Genomic DNA, 20154 nt, shown 5'->3' on the forward strand with positions numbered 1-20154 from the left:
AAGGAGAAGGGTGGTGCACTTTCTTTAGCAGCAGAGGGAATGTAGTTATGGCTTTATTATGAAAGATAATATTTTAAAACTGTTTTGCACTCTACCTTGAAAATGTCTGCAATAATTTCATATTTTTACAAAAAAAAATCAGTGGTATGGCACTATTTGTGGTAAACTGAAGGCACGTGCAGTTGCTTTTATTGTTCCAGATATTTTTTGTTTTTTCACAAATGTCTTTTTGTAAAACAAGCTGTTTTGTAAGAAAGAAAAAGATTGTGCATGGATATGCAGTGGGGTAGGAATTCAGGCATTGGAAAAGTTCAGCATGCCTTATCACAAGACAGTGATATCAGTTACATCTTTGATCATCATTGTGTTTTCTAGAGACTTTGTGGGGAAATACTTCAATAAAAAAAGAATTAATAAGGTTAACAGTGGACACAAACACAGAACCAGTAAGAATTCACCTGTACCCTAATTTGGCATTTTACAAAACCACACAGGACATTTAAAAGTTCCATTTTTATTTTTTAACCATTTTCCACTCAGAGTTCTTTGCTCCTTCCAGGTTCTCAATGCTGTTCTAAGGGCACTGGTGTGTTTAAATTGTGCACACCAAAAAGTCATGTGAAGAGGAAAATGTGGTGCCGTGCTTTCTAATGCTCCTACTTTCTGATCCCAGACTTGAAAATAAATAAGGAAGCGATAAAAAGTGATGACAGAAGGGACTTTATTGAACTGCCCAAGCCTTTTCTGTCTGACTTTCCTGGGTGATTGTAGTGTGTACTATAATCAAGCTTCCCCTGCACCTGTGCATTTACAAATCCAAATAGATGTAGAAAAACTCAAGAAAATGTTTCTTCAATACTTTTTCTTATTGACAGAATTTGCATCAGAGCAAGGTAAATCCTCAAGTAATTATTAATTCTATTTACATATCCTAGAGGAAAATGCAAAAAAAGGATTTAAGACATGTCAGGAGGGACGTTCTGTAAAGTATCTTACACTGAAATCTGATTTTCTCTGACTTTTTGCTCCCTGCAAGTGGGGAAATAAAACAGTAAGCTGTGATTTCTTTCTGTCTGAGTCTCTAGGAGAGTTCTGCATTTTCATAAATTTGAAATAGTGGGATGGAAGAAAAAAATCAGCTGAGTAATTTACTTGTTGTTTGCTGTTTGTAATGAAAATCATTGTTAATTTAGGAGCCCGACAGCTGTAGGACATTTGCCATTCGGCAGCAGCTGTCAGTAGCACTCTGGTTTATTTTGCAAACAGATGTTTAATTTGACTTCCAGGCCATTGTCATTTTCTGAGGGGAAACAAAGAGAGAAAAGGAATAGAAAGAATAATGATAGTCATAATTTGATTTCCTTTCAAAACATACAGAGTGTCACTATTGATGGCATCAGAAGTATTGCCATTTTTTTATTACTGAATGTTTCAAATCAGTTTTTTTTATAACTGCCTGAAGTTATGCATGATAATTCATGTTAAGGAATTGATTGGCCTTGTCTCAGGAACTGAAGGCTTTATTTTAATGTAATGTGATACATTTTTAAAATATGCATTTTATTCATGAATCAAAATGTCATGCTGTTTCTGCAGGTCACAGATAAAAAGATTTTGGTCTCTCTATTGAAACCAGCACTCCACTGGGCTCAAATATGTTTTGCTTACTGTAGTGTGGTGGTGTTCTCATTGCACATCAGTGAATGTGAAGGGCAAATTGAGTACAGCAATGATGAAAGGAGGTAATTAAAAAGATAAGTAGTGTAATTTTTAGTTTTGGTAACAAATGATTTTATCCAGTCTGTGCCTAGTGATTGAGGCTTTAACTAAACCTGCTGTTATAACATTTTGGCAAGATCCTCCATTATTCAAAATGTCTATTGACCCAGCTAAAGGAATGTAGATGAGCAGTGAATGTCCTCAATCTTACAGCACACTGGTGGGTTCCTAGACATTACAAAGTCTAAGTTAGTCACAAATGGGGCAGAAATGGTCACTTGCTTTCTCACAATACAATCAGTATTTCAAGATTGTGTTCTGCGAGGGTGTGGAGGTAATCCTGCAGTTAAATGTAAGCTACACTGCATGTATGAGATGAAATTTCCATCAGAGAAACTTTTCTAGCAGGCTGATGTAAGAATTTGGTGAGGTGTCTGCGTGCCTGCAGAAATCCAGAGCAGCTCTGCAGAGCACATTGTGCAGTTACAACTTCTAGCACAGCTCTGTTCCACTGTGAAAGGCAAATGCATGAATTAACAAGGTGCTGGATTCTGGCCATCCTTCCTTGGGGTGAACAGTCTTTCAAGTCTCGTTTGAGTTTACATTTGTTATCTGGAGAGTCCCTGAGAGCTCAGTAAGGGTCTCAGAACTGAACACTGTATTTATCTTGATTCTTTGCTTCATGTAAAGCACCACAAAATCAATTCTGATTTGTTCCCTTAAAGGAGCAGCTATTTGCATTATTGCAGCCCTTTAGAATTTCTGAAAGACAGAAAAACCACCCAGAAAAGGAATTTTTCTTTGCATGAACCCACTGTGGAATTGATTGGTTTTGACTTTCTCGTTACCTGCGTTGACAATTTTAGGGGTGTTGCGAAAGGATTGAAACACTAAATTCAACCAATAATTGGGTGGGCCATTCCTTTCTTTTCCTTTCAGTAATTAGGTGCCCACTTTTTCCATCTTTTCTACACCATTAGACATGCATTAAGTATCTTTGCTCTCTGAACAGCAGCAGCCTGGCTGCTTTTTCACTGCTTTCCCCCAGAAATGGATTTGTTGCTCCATCAGTTCACTGCTCCAGCAGAATCTAGTTTGAAGCCTTGCAATGCACCAGAAAGCACATTTGATTTTTTTTTTTTTTAATGGTTTCTGGGTTTCATTTGCTGCAGAAAGGTCTGGGTTACAGGCCTGTGTCTAGGGAGGGACTGAGCTCTGCTCGTTAGAGGGATAATGAGCTTGATACTTCCTCACTGCTGTGTATGGAGCCCCAGGATAACCCTAATATGAACCAACTCATTTCAGTTTTACAGATTACCTGTCGTACTCTTGCTGGCCATAGATTTCTCTGAAAATGGAATATATACCAGTTTTATATACAGAGAAATAAATTTGTGCTCTCTTATGATGCAACGGCCTGGCAGTGGTGGCTGAAGTAGATGCCTGGATGATACAAGAAGCTCATAGAAAAATATATTCCACATGCAAAGGCATTGAGGCACCACCATCTCATGATTGCTTGTAAAGACATTGTCTTGCTCATCAGGTTTAATTTAGACAGCAAAATATTAACGAAAGGCATTTATCTAATTTCTCTGAATTAATTGTGGCCAAAAAGTTGTCCTCAATATGGCAAAGAAACACAAATAGTTATCATTCTTCCTGCTTTTATAATAGTAATCTATATTTCTGCCACACAATTTTACTCACAAAATGCTAAATATGTCCAGGTAAGTAAGTAAAATGAAGCTAAACTGAAAAGGAGGCAAATTTGACAGGTACTTGGATAAGTGTTGTCTGCATTGTCTTTTTCAGCAAGTGCCTTGGCTCAGTGAGAATAAAGTTCTAAGTGCTGTCCTTATAATTTTCTGGTTTTCCAGTGGCCACTCATGCCTCATAAGAATTTCAGGCTGCAATTCCCTTCTGATTAAGTGAAAGTGAAGTTGGTAATTGATTTCAGGAGAAGGTCAGTCAGGTGTCACTAGAGTGTCCCCTAACAGAAACACAACACTGTGGGACACATCTGGGTTTTCCAAACACCCTCCGCATCAGTATATCTGTAAATTTTACGTTTTTTGTTTTCAAAGCATGCAATTTTTTTTCTGTCTCATTTTCAGTTTGAATGTTTGATGGCAACAAATAACTCCCTACTATAATAAACAAAATCACCTTATATTTTTGTCTAGAAGATCAGGAAATTTGTTTTCCTTGTTGCTTCAGTTTCAAAGCCTAGACCAACATTTGGAAATGTTTTGATGGCACTGCTTAGTCATCAGTCTCAAACCCATGATGGATTCACCTGTTTCCCATACAGGTGCCTGAAGGAGCATCCTGGCTTTTCTCCACAAGTTCTGAACAATGAAATCTCTATTTCCTCCTGTATCTCTAATCACACTTGGTGTCTCTCAATTATCCACATTAAAACATCTCCCTCTTGGAGTTTTTAATGAAGTTAAGAATCTCATTAACTGCACTTTTGTTCCATAAAATGTGGTAGGGATGAATTCCAGTACCTTGTCTATGCCTGCTTCTCAATATAAAGGGTGATTTATCATTCTAATCCCTGTCATTACTGCTTGCTACTGTTCACAATGCTCCTTTAATAGTCTTATTCATGTGCTCTCCCTGTCCCTGTGATTGAGGGAGATACAGAGCCTGGATCTTTTGCTTAATCCCTGCTCCTCTAAGCACAGTTGTAATCACTTCCTCTATGAAATGCTGACCTTTATCCGGATCAACGAGACTTCAGGAACCCCACTGAGGCAAAAAGCTTCTTGAGCCTGTAGGGTTTGTTTCCTCCCCCTGCTGCTGCATGTTGTTGTGTAGAAAATGCATAAAATCACCATGAAAAGGAACTACAATCTTCCGAGGAGTTTCATTACCCCAGAGTGATTTGCGGGGTTGATATTTATAATTTCATTATAATCACACCCACAGTCTGGCAATGCAGTGCTGCAGAAAGGAGATATGGCTGGGTTTGGTTCTCACCCTTCCTGTGCACATCTTGGACAATTTTTGATCCATTTCCTAATCAGTTTCTGTACCCTTCAACACTGCTGTTTCCTTATCCCTGAGAGTATTTTTCTGATTTGCATGTGTTGAGCAATTCCTCTTTCTCCGTCATTTTCTTTGCTCTGCTGTAGCCAAAGTGCAGCCAGTGCCACTGGTGTTGGCAGCTAATGAGACATGAGAAGGTTGTATGATTTTGGCATTTTTAGGGCTGAAGTGGGAAGACCACAGACCCTGATGTGCAAGTTCCCTGCCATTGCAATCTCCAAAAATCTATGTGCCAAAGTCTGGCAGCAATGTTTGCTGCAAATGCCTGCTGCAGGGAATTTTGGCAAGGAGAACGTTTGTGTGAGCTGGAGGCAGTGCTCTCACACTGTTCTTAGCCAGGAGCAGGTGTTAAACAATGGAGAAACTTGCTGGAAACAACCCTCATAATGTGGAAGAATTGAATGGATTAATTTGATCTGTGTTTCATAATTATGTGTTTCATAAGCAGGGTGGTTTTTCAGCTATTTCTTGAATATAATTTGAATTTGCCATCTTCCCAATATATGATATATATTTGAATTTGCCATCTTCCCAATGTAGTGCCCCTTCAGAACAAGGGAAATGGAAGAGTTACCAATAACAACTCTGTTATAGGTCCTTTATTTTCTTTCATTTCCCTGTACCCCTGTCTTTCAGCACGAACACCCAGCGCCTGCTGGCATGATGTGGCTGAATGCTCAGTAGGCTGAGCAGCCCCAGCTGTCAGAGAGAGCTCAGAACAGCCCAGGTAGAGGAGATCAGGCATTAATTCTTGACAGATGAGATCTGTGTCTGGGCTGCACTAAAGAACTGACAAGTCTCTTCTGATGGCTCCAGCTCCACTCAACCTCGAGTGCTAAAGACATTGCATCAAAAACTTCCTCAGGGAAATACATTCATAACAGTAAGGTCTCTTTTAAGAAGCAGGATTAAGCATTTTAATATTAAATTGTCTTTGTTTCAGTGGGTGTTAATTTGTTCCATTAATTGTGGAGTTCACCTTCAGGCTCCTGTTAATTCAAATGAAGATTTTTTATTCAGATTTGAAAACATCAAATACTTTATTCCAATCTAGATTCCTGCTACTGACTATCCACTGATCAGTATTTGATGAATGGATGGGCTTTGTTAGGATATTGCTTTTGACAAATAAATTTTTTTCTGTGCAAGCAAATAATTTACTCATTTAAGCATAATTTCAATATATTGCTAGTTGACAGCTTTTAAAAAAATAGTAGGAGAATGACAGCTCTTATTTTTTGTTTTATCTTCAAATTCTTTTACTTCATGCTTTATAAATATTAAAAATTTAGAATCATTTTTTCTAAAGTTTTGGAATTTTTTTTCTGGCTTCATTAACTGGTCACTCATGGTCATGCTTAAATTTTGCTTTTGGGGTTTTTTTAAAAATATATTAAAAAAGTGATGGTTCTTTTTTTACTGCCCCAGCCTGGTGCAGGAGAAGGTGATTCAAGTGGGGAGGAGAATGTGAGTGGATTATAGAGATTAAAAGCAATGCTCTAAAAGGGAAAAAATGCTTTTACTCTGTCTCAGCTGGCCTCATGGGCTGTGCAACATGGAAAAATAATAATAACTATTATTATTATTATTATTATTATTATTATTATTATTATTATTATTATTATTATTATTATTATTATTATATAAGCAGTGACCTCAAGTGAGATAGGGAACCTGGGAACAGGTGAAGGAACAGATGTGAGGGTTTGAGATGTGGCCTTTTCCTGTATGGTTGGATTTCTTCCCCACCCTGCTATATCAGGTGAAACAGGCTGGCAAAAGGGGCATGGTCTGAACACCCAAAGAAATGAAGTATTTCAGTTCCCTGTGCAAGTGAGTGAGTGTTATAAAGGTTGCAGAGACCTTAGGAAGAAATAAATTGCAGCTTGATAAGTGGTTTTTATTTTGCTTTATTTTTCCTTTTGTTTTTAGGATTTGTTAGTTAGCACACAGGTGCTTTGCATTAGTTAGCTGAGTTTTCAGGTAATAGGACTTTGGGCTTACTAGCTTGAAAAAAATCCTATAGTCCCACCTTTGGTAGATTGTTTCCATCTTCAATACAAAAGCACTACTTAGAATAACAAGATAAATCCATCCTCCAAACACTCAGTCCTATCCAGTCTGCTCTAATTACATCCTGAAATGCTTAGCTCTGAAATTCATAGAGATTGCTGCAAAAAGTGGGGACTATCAAAATCCCTGGTGAAGATATAGCCCATGAACAGCAATGGGCTTTAAGTGATGTTGCTTTTTTGTTTTAGTTTCTTTTTCCTTTTTATTTTTGCAAGTAGCAGGTGTAGCATTCCTGTCAGAAATTACTGTGTCCGTACAACTTCTTATCCCGAAGATTTTCATTTAATATTTATGTCCTGTGGTCATTCAAGCAAAGATCAGAGAGATTTTCTGAGGGAAAATATAAGACAGCAGCATGTGCAGCTGTGGTGTTCCCCAGAGCTTTTTGCTGTGTTACATTCACATATTGAATATGATGGCCAAATTAGTCCTGAAGCTCCTGTGGGTGTGTGGTGGCAGCCCTGAGTGGGACATGAAGACACCAAAAGGATTTGGGAGCAAGAGGAAATTTGTAAGAAAACCTTTAGAGTCCTTTGCTCTTGGCTGTGATGCTTCTCTGAGTTGTATTCTCTGACAGTACGTGTTAAAAGTTGAAAAAGTAAAGTTGGAGAAGGATACTCTGTTGTGTATTTATATAGTGAAATTTTGAGAAGTGATCATGTTTGATTGTTTTGCATGGGGCTAATCTAGTGGAGAAAAGATCCTCATCCTGTGCAGGGATGTAAATGTGGAATTATGGCAACACTGGTGAACTTCATGTTAATTTTACTGTGTTTTATCCAACATCAAGTATCAAGTTTGGGTGGTTTATTTAAACTATGTTAACAACACACTTAAAAACAAATTAATGAACAAACCCCACAAAATGACAACAGAAATTGCATCTTTTGTTTTAGCTTCTATGTTATACCTTAAATAAGAAACATTTTGCTGCAAATTTTTAGAATGTTGACCCTTGTCAGTGATGGCAGCTGACAGATTCTGGTGGAGATGGAGCCTGTCTTGGCTAAGCCACCACACTTTCCTAAGTTAAAATTGTTTTGAAGAATGTGATTGTCAAATATACTGTCAGTGTAAAACTTGCTGGACATCTATTGGCTAAAGGGTTGTACAGGCTTTCAGAGGAATTTGAATTTCTTTTTAATAAAATCTCCTAAATATTAGAAAAAGAAGTAAATATTGTTGGCAAACTTCTGGGTGTTTGTTCTTTCCCTGACCTTGTAAGTGCTTGTCAGAAACACAGGGCTGGCTTTTTTTATTTTTAAGACATAGAAGGAAATAAAATCAGAACATCCTAAATAATGCATTAGAATGACACAACCCAGTAGCATCAACAAAATTCTAGCAGATGAAAATTCATGGTTTTCACATCACTTTCTAGTGTTCAAGTAAATGGTATATTTAGAAATTCTTTCTCTCCAAAAATAACCAACAAACCCAAAAAGGAAAACAAACTTAACATCCTGTTAATTGTTCTTAGCAGCTTTCTGAGTGGGAAACAACTTATGCTGTAATTAAATCAGTGAGGCATGGAATAATTAAAGAAAATAATTTTGATTGCTAGAAGAGTACATCAAGGTTAACTCATAGGTAATATAGAGCAGGAAAATTGTCTTATCTGCAGCTTAGTAAATTATTATTATTTCTCAACATCCAAGTGAAACTTGGAGTATCCTCACCAGCTTTGACAAAACCTTTTTATTCAAATGTAACTCTAATATTGTACTTAATGGTTTTGATGTAAGCCTAAAAAATGTCATAGGAACAATTCTTACAAATCCTCTTCCTTACTTTTGTCATATCACTACACCCACAGAGGTAATTTAAAATAAGAGAATTTCTTTTCATGCTAGGATTTGAAAAAGGGAGTGAGGAAAACAACCTAAAGCTATTTCTATGGAAAAAGGAAGGGAAGGAAAGGACCCCAAACTGACTCTTGTTTCTGGTATGAACTAGAGCATTCCCAAGGCTGGCCTGAATTTTTATGGTTTATGACATTTCCTGTTTCTTAATATCCCAAATGCAAGTTTTGTGTCTTTGGCAGAGCTTTTCCCAGCAGGATGGTACAATTGATGTGGAGCTAGGCTGCAGAGGGAATTTCTTATCCCATGGAGATCTTTCAAGGCAGTTTTTTCCCACTGTCCTCTCATGTTGTCTGACCAAACCGAGTCGGGACAGGGACATTCCAAAGTGGCATTGCCAAAGCAAACATTACAGAAGTAACCAGATATTCTTTCCTCTTCATGTGAGAACTGAAACACAGAAATAATGACACTTTTTGGACAGTTCATTTGGTTGGTTTTCTTCAGTAAAGCAGGTGGTGTCAGGTGTAGAAATGTCTGTACCTGACAGTTTTGCTCCTTAGTTTAGAGATGGAAAAGCTTTAGGGCAAATCCAGAAGCCTCGCCTTGAAGAAAATGGGAAAAAACCAAGTTTTTTTAAGACAAATTTATTTCCTTTTGCCTTTATCCATCATTTTCTGATAGTCAGAGAGAAAAAAAGCCAACAAGAAAAACAAGAAATTGAAGATCCACTTATATATGTTAATATGAGAGGGAAAGCAATTGGATTGCTTCTTTCCCATGAAGTTCAGACTGCACTGGACATTTGAAGTGATGGGAAGGATTTATGTAAATTAAACAGATTAATACATTGTGTAAATTCTTAAAAGCTATCTTGCCTCTCTCTAGAAGTTCACCATTCCATTTTTTTAACTGTTTTTGTAAGCCTTGAAGCCAAAGGAAAGAATCCTTAGTCCAAAGATCAGAACTTTTATGGAATAATAAAAATTATGTTTAAAAAAAAAGGGAAAAAAAGTGGTTATAAAAGCTAGCAAATACACTGAGCAGATGTTTTGGTCTGTGTTCGGTCTAGAAGCTGATTATTAAAACAGTTAATATTTTAAAATTATTTATAATTGAGTATTAGTAGAGTTCTGTGCCTGCTTTTGATATTTATGCAGCCATATAATGTGCCCATCCTGGTGCATTTGGAATCAGCCCAAAACCTCCCATTTAAATGATTGGCTCACCATATAGTTTCAAATACAGCTGAAGAGACAGTGGTTTAGAAAGCTGTGAAGCTTTTGTTATTAGAAAAGGAACTGTTCCCTTGACATTTTACAGTGACAAGCTAACTGCAGCAAAAAGAATAATACAAGTACACTTCAGGCTTCAAACAATCTTTCTCTATTTTCTGGGTTTTTTTCTAAAATAACTGCTTCTCAAATACCCATAATACCTTTGTTACCTGCAGAATTGAGATCTTTATCAAACAGCTGATTTTGTATGTGGTGGTGTTCACAGGGGTTCTTGGATGAGGGAAGAGATGAGGATGTTGACTCCATATTTCAGAAGGCTTGATTTAATATTTTATCATATATATTACATTAAAACTATACTAAAAGAATAGAAGAAAGGGTTTCATCAGAAGGCTAGCTAAGAATAGAAAACAATGATAACAAAGGTTTGTGGCTCAGGCTCTGTGTCCAAGCCAGCTGGGCTGTGATTGGCCATTAATTACCAACAACCACATGAGACCAATCACAGATGCACCTGTTGCATTCCACAGCAGCAGATAATCATTGTTTGCATTTTGTTCCTGATGCCTCTCAGCTTCTCAGGAGGAAAAATCCCAAGGAAAGGATTTTTCACGAAAGTTGTCTGTGACATTTGTATTTGTGTGGATTAAGATAATGGAATAATTTCGATTGGAAAGGACTTCTGGAAGTCATTTAGTCCATTCTCCTGCTTGAAGTAGGTGCTGAACATCAGTTTGCTTGTTCCTTCAGTAGGTTGCCAAGACATGGATCTGATCAAGTTTTGAATATTTCCAGAGACAGATGTTGCACAAATTGTCTAGGCAGCCCATTCCAGGATTAAATCTCTGTGATTATCCTGATGGTGTGAGAGGTTTTCCTTGTATCTGCACAGCATTTCTTGTGTCCCCATTTTCTGTCTCCTTGCAGTGTAGCATCCGAAAAGTCTTTAAATTTGGCTTTGGCTTTCAGTTTGAAGGCTGGGAACATTAAGGAGCATGCCACTGTCACAGGGTGCCCATTGGGCTCTTATTCTTCCTAGTAGTAGCTCTGGCAGTTGTGTTTCTTTCATTTTTCTCCCCCATTTATTTCTTCTAAGAAGCCCTGAAAAAGGTTCCTTCAGAAAGGATTAAGAGTTTTTTGCACCCTTTCCAGGTTGATGCAGCTTTAAAAGGTTTGCAAAACCCAGTTTTTATCCTGGGTGCTTTGTAAGGTGAAAAGAAGGATTCCTTCCTCTCCTAGGCTGGCTTTGCATTTGGCAAATAAAGCACAACAAAACTGCCTTTTATTTTTGATAATTTTATGGGTGGGACGTTGTCAAAGGAGGGTTACATGACTGCAGCAACACATCTAAGCACATACAGTCTCATTTTCCTTCTCACTTTTTCTCCTGTCATGAGTGAGGAGTAGGTCTAGAAAGATTAAGATAGTTATTTGACAAATACTGAACGAAGACGAGAAATTGGCCCTTGCTGTTTAGAGTGTTTTGTACAAGTGACGGTACAAAATGTTGCTGGAAGAATGTGTACTTATGCTGGTAAACAAGGAAGAGTGCCAGCTCCCAGAGCAAGGCTCTCTGTCCATAGAATGGCTTTGAATTTAACCAAAATCTGGTTTTCTTATGGAAAGAATATAAAGCTTACATGTGAATTAAATTGATATAGTTAAAGATGGTCCAAGAAGGTAGTTAAAGTTTATTTGGCATTAAATATATCCAGCCCCCTCAACTGAGCAACTGAGGCACCGAGGCTTAGTAATTTACATTTGGTTTGAACTATAAGCCTCAATAAAATACTCCAGATTTAATTAATTTTAAAGCAGCTTGTCTTTTGGAACCTGTGAATTGCTTTCAAAGACTTTACCTTATGCCAGCTTTTTTCCCTAACTTCTGTTTTACATGATATTTGCACTGAATTGCTGTCATATATCAGAAGTACTTATCTCTTTAGAATGCCATGTAATTTCCTATGAGCAGCTGCTCACTATAGCTGTGCTATTTTTTGACTGAAATTGAATACAACTTCAGTATTTTAATACAAGATTTGATTAAAATATTGAATGCTCAGTTGTCTGTCATGCATTTCAAGAGCACAGGTCCTCACTGTATGCCTATGACCACTTCTTTAGAGGTAAATATATTTCAGGTTTCTGTAAAATGTGATGAAATTAAAATGCAAGTTGAAAAGAAAATATCTTATCTAGAATCCTATGTTGTATTGTCAGTACAGGGAAGTATAACCACATCTTAGTAGTCATTTATGACTCATTTTCTTTTTTCTTTGAGAAATAAACATATTTCAAACTTTTTTTCCTCCCCTTTGTAGAGCCAGTATTGTGCAGAAGCGCATAATTTATTTTCAAGATGAGGGCTCTCTCACCAAAAAAATCTGTGAACAAGGTAAGGTAAAGAAAATGTCTCTTTGACCTCCTCATGGTGTTTTGCATTTTTCTTTTAACACATTGTCTCAAACTAAAATTTGGAGGTCTTGGACAATTTCATCCAGGCTGAGATTTGGGCTCTTCCATTCAGTTATGTTCATCCTTATCACATATACTCCAACTCATAAAATCCTCCTTGCCTCCCCCTAAAGTGCTACTTGCAATTCTTTACCTGCTCTTTGTGTGATGCCCATTGGTTTCCAGGGCACTCTGTTATTGAATCCTGGGATATTTCATCCTTTCCTAAACCTAAATGTTGCACCTGGTTATTGCATCCCACTGGAGAATTCATTTACTTTGTCTGTTCAGAAATTTCAAGCCCATTGTGTTTTGAGATCAGCTAAGGTTTGTCCTTATCAGATAGAAAGCAGAAACAAACCCCCTTTGAATCTGAAGATAACTGAAATATTAATGCCTTCTAATTGAAAATTGTGGATTTAAACCACAATCGTGGATTTAAACCACATCCACTTATAAATATGGTACAGATATTTCAGGCTTGTCCTTTAGTCTAACAGCAAACTTAAAACTAAATTTAAAAATAACCAAACCCATGTTTAACTCAGATTTATTTCCTGGGGTATTTATTATGGCAGCTTCACTGTCCTCACTGGTTTGGAGTTGTAGTCATTTTCAATGGGTGCTTTGGTGCTTTTTCAGACTCAGCCTTGGAAGGTGTGACTGACAAACCCATTTTAGACTGTTGTGCCTGTGGTACTGCCAAGTACAGGCTGACTTTTTATGGAAACTGGTCAGAAAAAACACATCCCAAAGATTTTCCACGTGAGTATCCCTCTTTTGCTTGTACCACACAGGGGCCCTGAGGAGGGTTGGAGCAGGTTGTGTGACACAGCATCACTTATTTACAGCTCAGCAGAGTAAATGATGACATGCATGGGAACCTGCTGGCACTCAGCATTGAAAATCAATGGGTCTTTCTGCACTGTACATTACCTGCACATTCTATTGATTTGCCTGACATTTTGAGCTAAGATGTGTGTGAAGTTGTATTTGCAAGATGTCTTTGTGGGGAGATAGGTTCCTTTCTTTTTTTTTTTTCTGATTGAAAGCTTAGAATGGCTTACAATGTAGAGGTAGGAGAGGAGATTTTAAGGAAAAGTCCACAAAGGACAGGCAACACACTAACATTTTGATTTTTCACCATGCCAATCTACCTAGTTTGTTTTGCTTCAAAGTATTTTGAATTATTTCAGTTAAATTTGATGAGTTTTGAATCTTGCTGCCCAATGATATTAATTGTATATATAGATCTAAGAATACTCTGTCTTCTTTTTCTCTGTTGGTTGAATACCCAGATAAAAAACACCTTCTGAACTTGGCCTCTCTGGATTTTTAAGTGTCTGAACTACAGAATCAGTATTTTTGTTGCAAGTTTGCTTTCTGCAGTTACCCAAGTATCTGTAAAAAGCTGAATTTACAAAATTGTGTATTATGCATTTAGTCTTTCATTACTGACTCCACAGCATGTGGGAAAAAAGGCCATGAAAGTAATTAAGAATATGAGTCATATTTACAGGTCTTTAAACTCTGTTATGTTTTCTGTGGCTGATCTTTATTATAGAGGCTTTTTTATGTTGATTGAAAAAAATATTATTATTGTCACAGTGTCAGAATATCCTCATATAACTCAAATATGGTTTGTATCAGCTCAAATTTTAACAGCCTAAGCAATGTTGCCTGTGTTAGGTTTGAAGCACAGCATTGTTCAAATCCTATTGGTCAGCATAATACGGGGGAGATAAAACAAGCAAAGGCAATAATTGCAGGAATGCTCTTTCAGGCTACTGGAGGATTTAAATATCTGCTGAGTGTGAACTTTATGTGCACTATTTGCATGGATTCAGCTGGTGGTTAGAAATAGGCCATGAGAAAAGGACTGAAAGCTAGGAAGATAATGTAGCTTTTTTCTTTTTTTTTTCCTTTTCCTTTCTTTTTCTTTTTTTCTCTTTCTCTTTCTCTTTGTTTCTCTCTTTCTTTTTCTTTCTCTCTTTCTCTTTTTTCCTTTTCCTCTTCTTCTTTCCCTTTTTTTTTCTTCCAAGTTGATGAACTCAAGAAAGGTATGGCTGCATGATGGAAAATAAGCAAGTTGTAATAATTTGCCTGCTATCTCTCCCCAGTTACAAAATGGAGAATTAAATCAATATTTTACTTTAACTGGAAAACTAAAAAAATAACCATTTGGTACTTACACGATTAATCACAGCAATAACAGCTAATAAGATTTTGCATTAAAATTTCTGAAAGTTGAAGGAAAGATCTTGTCCAAATATAGTGATGCTCAAAAAGGAAACCTAGTCATTGGCATTATTCTTAAAAATGTTGACCTTGTGCAGTAATTACAAGAAAATACAATGGTATTCATTGTGGACTGTGGTAAATCACTAATTATTTGCAAGCTACCACATAAAAAATTTTGCTCTATTCTTGTACCACCAGTAAGGTTGGAATAGAAAGCAGATAATAAACTTTGTATTGCACATCTTTTCCTTATGTCCCAATTTGCTTTAAAAAACCCTAAAGAGCATGCACTTTGTGCAAAGCAAAGCATTTATTTTCTCTGGGTATCACCCATTTTTGACAACAGAAATCCATATCCTCATCATCACGATATGGCATGAGCACATCTATGACATGTGTCACAGGATAAATTCTCATGTTGTGATGGCACCTTGATTTTCCTGTTAAAAAATGCACATTTAAGTGTATTGAGAAGCTACTCAAAACTAAAAGAATGAAGTGAAATAACAGCACTGGAAAGCTGTCAGTGTTCTGCTTGCTGCCTTAAGACCTGGAGAGTGAAAACAGCTCTGGCCTCCTGCTGCTCAGTTTGTGTCATGCAGAGGAGTTTTTTGGTGGTGAGAGGAAAAAGCTTAGGAAATACCAAGTTTTCTCTTTGTTCTCACAAGAAAAGGATGGGTTGAGGTGAGGAGTGAAACCTTTGCAGATGTAGCAGAGTTTGGTGAACAGTTTTGGGTGGGTTTGGTAGGACTTTGAGCAGCTCATTGGGCAGGAGCTTTCTCTGCAGAGCCAGTGCCTTTGGGAAGGGCTGTTGGGTGGAACAGGCTGTGCCACGATTGCACAGGCAGCAGATGTTCCTGTCCTGGCCAGGACAGGGAGGGAGAGAAGCTTTGGAGCACAGGGAGCAATGCCTTCTCCTTCTGACTGAAGACTTCCAAGTGCTCAGGTTCCTCTTGTTGGTGACACATTTTTGTTCTGTAGGGACTATTCTCTTTCAAAAAGCTTTGGTATTGTCAGCATTCAGGAACACATAACCACAGAATGATTATATGCAGGTGCTTTTATTGAAGAGCTCTGGGTGTCAGGGGTACACAAACCCAAATCTGACCTTCCATGGTTTCAGGCCGAACGTGTTTTATATTCTATATTTATATAACTTACATATTAATTATTAAACTTATATTGTTCTGTTGTATGCATTGATGTCATCCAAGCATGGATTTCTCATGATCCCCCTCAAACCCCTAACATAGTTTCTCATAATTCTTTTAACAACAATTATATCTAATCACATCTAACAATTATATCATTTATCATATACTGACTACACAGGTGCAGTTTCACACGATCTAGCAAATACAAGGCCTAACATTTCCCAGGGCCTACCTTTAACGTTTTCCCAGGGCCTACTAAGCCTAACTCCACGAATTTTCTGTGATTTTAAAATCTTTTACGATCAGTGTCACTGGCTGTGATGCCTTAAGGAGCTGGAACAGAAGCTAGATGAAGTTCAGGGGAATAAAGTGGATATTTATTGGAGTGCCTTCAAAGGCCACACCTGGCAGTACCAGAGTCACAGCCATGGCTCTGCCTGGATAGCTCCAAGATGGAAGCAGAAGAGGGCTAGGTCACAAGATGTCACATTTTTATAAGTTTTATTCCATTTCCATATTGGAGTTAATTGTCCCATTCCAGCCCATGCAGTCCCACCCTGCTTGTTTTTCTCTCTCCAGCCCACGGTGTTTGTGCTCTTGGGGCTGAGATTGGGATCATTTGTCCTTGGTGCCCAGCTGGAGCAGGAATTGTTTTGTCTCCCTGCTCTGTGCACAGAGCTCAGACCTCACCATCCCCTCATGTGAAGCCTCAGAATTATACACTAAAGCAGCATAGAATGTGAAAACTATAAAAAGCTAAACCCTGAGGCATCAGCTGTGTTTCAGAGTGAGCTGGTGGTACCTTGTGGGACAGCCAGACCCAGAAGGAGAGGATGGAGTTCCCATCACTGGGGCTGAGAGAACAGCATCTCCCTGGGCTTTGGCAGGTGCCACTGTAGATTTCAGAAACAATTGCTAGATCTTACATCAAGAAACCAGCTCCTGACATTGCAGTCTCTTCAGCTATGGAGGAGGGAAGGTTTAGTTTTGTTTTTTTCCACGCATACTACTGATTCATTTTAGTTGATTCTAAAAACATCAGGACTGCTACATTCAGAGCACTGTAAGTGTATTTTGGTCCAAGTTTAGGACTAGGGAAGCTATGAAGGCTGTGTTTGCTGCTCTGCTAGGCCATCTCCCTCATCTATCTATTCTGCTTCCTACCTTTTTCTATCTTTTTTCCCCTGCTGTTGGTGTTCATTTTTTATTTCTAATCTATTTTCTACTCTCCCATGATTAGGTTCCTGCATCTGACTTCATACAATTCTCTGCACTGTCCTTTTCAATTTCATTGTTCCACCTCTCACATCTTAAATTTGCATTCCTTTTCTTTACTTCATTATTCATTTTTCATTCATTTATTCAGTTTGCAGCTGTTTTTACTGCTGCTCTCTACCTTTTGCATTGTGAAGAGAAACGATAAATATTGTCTCACTCCATCATTCTGACTCCCTCATCACCTACAGTCCTTGCCTTGTTACCAGACTGTCTGCTTATGTTAGCAGTTCATTTTCTCACCCTTTTCCTTTAAGCCCATATATCTGCAGAAGGTTACTTGACACTTAAGTGAATTCATTTTGCATTTCCAGGACTGTGGGACTTCTGTGACTTCTTATTTCTGCTCAATTCTCTTTTCAATTCCATCATACTTCCCTAACATCTTTTTCTTTATACTTTTTTTTCTTTTTTTATTATTTTTTTTTTGTTCAACAAGACAAGAAACAAGAATGGGAATCCTTTTGCTTAGCTCTACAGCTCTTACATTATGAGAAATCTGAGCAAGAAAACTCAGTGAATATAGAAGTGAATACAGAAAAATTTACTTCTTCATTGCCTTCAGTAAAGAAAAAACTTGCTTTTAAAACTGAGGGTGAACACTGAAGTCTTCCCTTGCAGGTTTCCTTCTCAAAAATATTTGACATAGAAACTTAAAATTAAAGGTTGCTTAAACTTTCTGAAGGGAGATCTTTTGGTGAGAAAAAACTATTCAAAGCCTGTTTGTTTTGAGGGGCTGCTTTAAGCTCAATTTCTGTCAGTCACTGCCTTGTTCTCACTGCTCTGAAGATATGTATTGGTGCAGTGAGAAGTGGCAGCATGCAAAAGCCTCGTGAGTGGGGACTTCCAAGCTTTATTAGAAGTCAGGACTTATTGTTTGAGGCTATCTCGAGGGCAGTTTGATTTATTTTGCTTTGTTTTTCCCCCCAAAAAGGACGCACCAACCACTGGTCTGCCATCATTGGCAGCTCCCACTCCAAGAACTACATCCTGTGGGAGTATGGGGGATATGCCAGTGAAGGGGTCAAGCAAGTGGCAGAGCTGGGGTCCCCAGTGAAGATGGAAGAAGAAATTCGACAGCAGGTAGGTGCATTTTGGTGCTTAATTAAAAAAAAAAAAAGGATCCTCCCTTGGCCTGTGAGCAATTTGTCATTGGGAATGTAATTTTGCTGAATAATTCTCAGTTCGGTGGAGAAGGAGTTCTGTGTGTCTTTCTTGATTCATTCTTACCCTGGCAAGGGTTTTTGTCTAGGAAAGGACAAGTAAGTTGGAGCATTCTGAATGTAGAAAATCTGCGTGCCATGTAGATCAGAAATCAGAGGTGGCAAAGTGAAAATCACCTTTTCAGGCTTAATTGTGAAGACACTGTTTTGAAAGAAAACTTTGAAGACAGCAAGCAATATCCCTGCCTTAAAATAGTGAATGATTATTTGTTATTTAGATTCACTTTGCAGAGTGCTACATTTTGCTTCTTGATGAATTGCCTTATTTTGTGTTATACAAATATCTAAAGTGCTGTGTTTCCTTGCTCATCATTATTTCTGTGGCACAAGCATTCTTTCCTTAATAATCCCTTTTACAAAGAAAATAATCTCTTCCTTAATGTTGAAAATGTGCATTTCTTCACTTTTTCTACATTCATGTGTGGATCTTTCCTATATTTGACACTTCTGAGGATGAAGTCAGCAAAAATAAAAGCAGAGTTCAGGATGATATTGTGGATTAATCATTCTCCCTTTTGGTAACTGCTGCACGTTAAGAACACAGTATTTTGAGACCTCCAGGACAGGTTGTATACAGAGTTACACAGAGAGACACAAAAAAATTTCAATTATATTTATATAAACAGCATAAAACAACCTCAAAGACTGTTTTGAAAAAACTTGTATAGCAAAAGGCTTTGTGTGCTAAATTTAATTTGCTTTCTTGTGATTCTTAAGTGTATATAATAATGGTACAAGAACACCTGGTTTATTTGACAAGAAACTCCCAAAGCCAAGAAAAATAAAATAAAACCAGATTGTAACTTAATATATAAAAGGGATAGAAAAGGAATATGAAGGAGAAAAAACAATCTCAATGTGGGATGAAATGTGATCATGGATACATTGCCTCTTTAAACCATAATAAACCTTGGTATACCTGGAAATAGAAATAGGCCTTGCTTCTATGCAGAAAAGTGGCTGGATTTTATCCCAGCAATATAATATAAACCCAGATGGATTAAAATCGTAGCAGAGGGTTATATATACCACATGGAACTTATCATTTTTGCTGCTTACTTGGGAAATCAATATTTTCTTGTAGTAGGCCCATGAGGAATGAAGAAAATCAGCAATTTTTTTTTGAAGAAGAAGATAATTTCTGTAGCTGTCTTGGTGAATACTTTATAAACAGGGGTTTGGCATATCTGATTTGGGACTGTACAAAGATTGGGTCTTCTCCTGAAGCAGCAGGAGCCAGAGGAGATTGTTGAGTGAGGAGCGAGCGGAGGTGCACTTGGGAAAAGTCAGGCTGAGGACTGGGAGAATGGCAGAGAATTTGATGGGAATATGGGAAAAAAAAAATGAAAATCATGCCTCTGCTTTGTGGCTTCTTTGTCATTGTGTGCCACATATTTGCAATGAGCGGATGTGTTTATACACTGGATTTAAATCAGAGGAGATTGTGACTTTTAGAGTGCATCCAGTAGAGAAATGGCTACAGCTTCAGGGCTGCTGAGATTGAACATGGAACTAGTGAACCTCACAGTTAATTCCAACTTTGGGATGTCTGATTGGGCCAGCCCTGGTTCTCCTGGGTCAGTTTATCCAAGTAATCAGCTGGTATTCTGCCTGGATCTTACCTAGAATAGTGCAGCATGTCATCAAGTGCCATAACATTTTTGTTGAGTTTATTTGAGATTTTTTTTTTCTTTTTAACATGTGCTTAAGCTGCACTAAGGTTTTTTGAGAGATTTTGAGGTAAAATTCTGCAACCGAATCAGCAGAGCAATGCCAGGAGCTAATCTCCTGACATTTAAGTCAGGCTGGTATTTTTCTCTTTTTAACTGTGCTTTGTCCCTTGCAATATCCCCACCTGCCTTGAAATTTGATAATGTTGTTTCCTTCCCCACATGTTGCAATCTACCTCAGGATCTCT

The 20154-nt window shown here is 37.7% G+C and overlaps 1 protein-coding gene across 1 annotated transcript in view; it reads left to right on the plus strand.

Annotated features, from left to right (window-relative positions):
• SPON1 (spondin 1) overlaps positions 1 to 20154 on the plus strand; it is a 188997-nt gene that overhangs the window by 44842 nt on the left and 124001 nt on the right. Inside the window, exons 4-6 of the mRNA XM_054635536.2 lie at positions 12211 to 12284; positions 12986 to 13108; positions 17948 to 18096. Coding sequence (XP_054491511.1) covers positions 12211 to 12284; positions 12986 to 13108; positions 17948 to 18096 — 346 coding nt within the window. The remainder of the gene's footprint in view (positions 1 to 12210; positions 12285 to 12985; positions 13109 to 17947; positions 18097 to 20154) is intronic.

Source organism: Agelaius phoeniceus, chromosome 6, assembly GCF_051311805.1.
Source record: "Agelaius phoeniceus isolate bAgePho1 chromosome 6, bAgePho1.hap1, whole genome shotgun sequence".
In the NCBI taxonomy this organism is placed as follows: Eukaryota; Metazoa; Chordata; class Aves; order Passeriformes; family Icteridae; genus Agelaius; species Agelaius phoeniceus.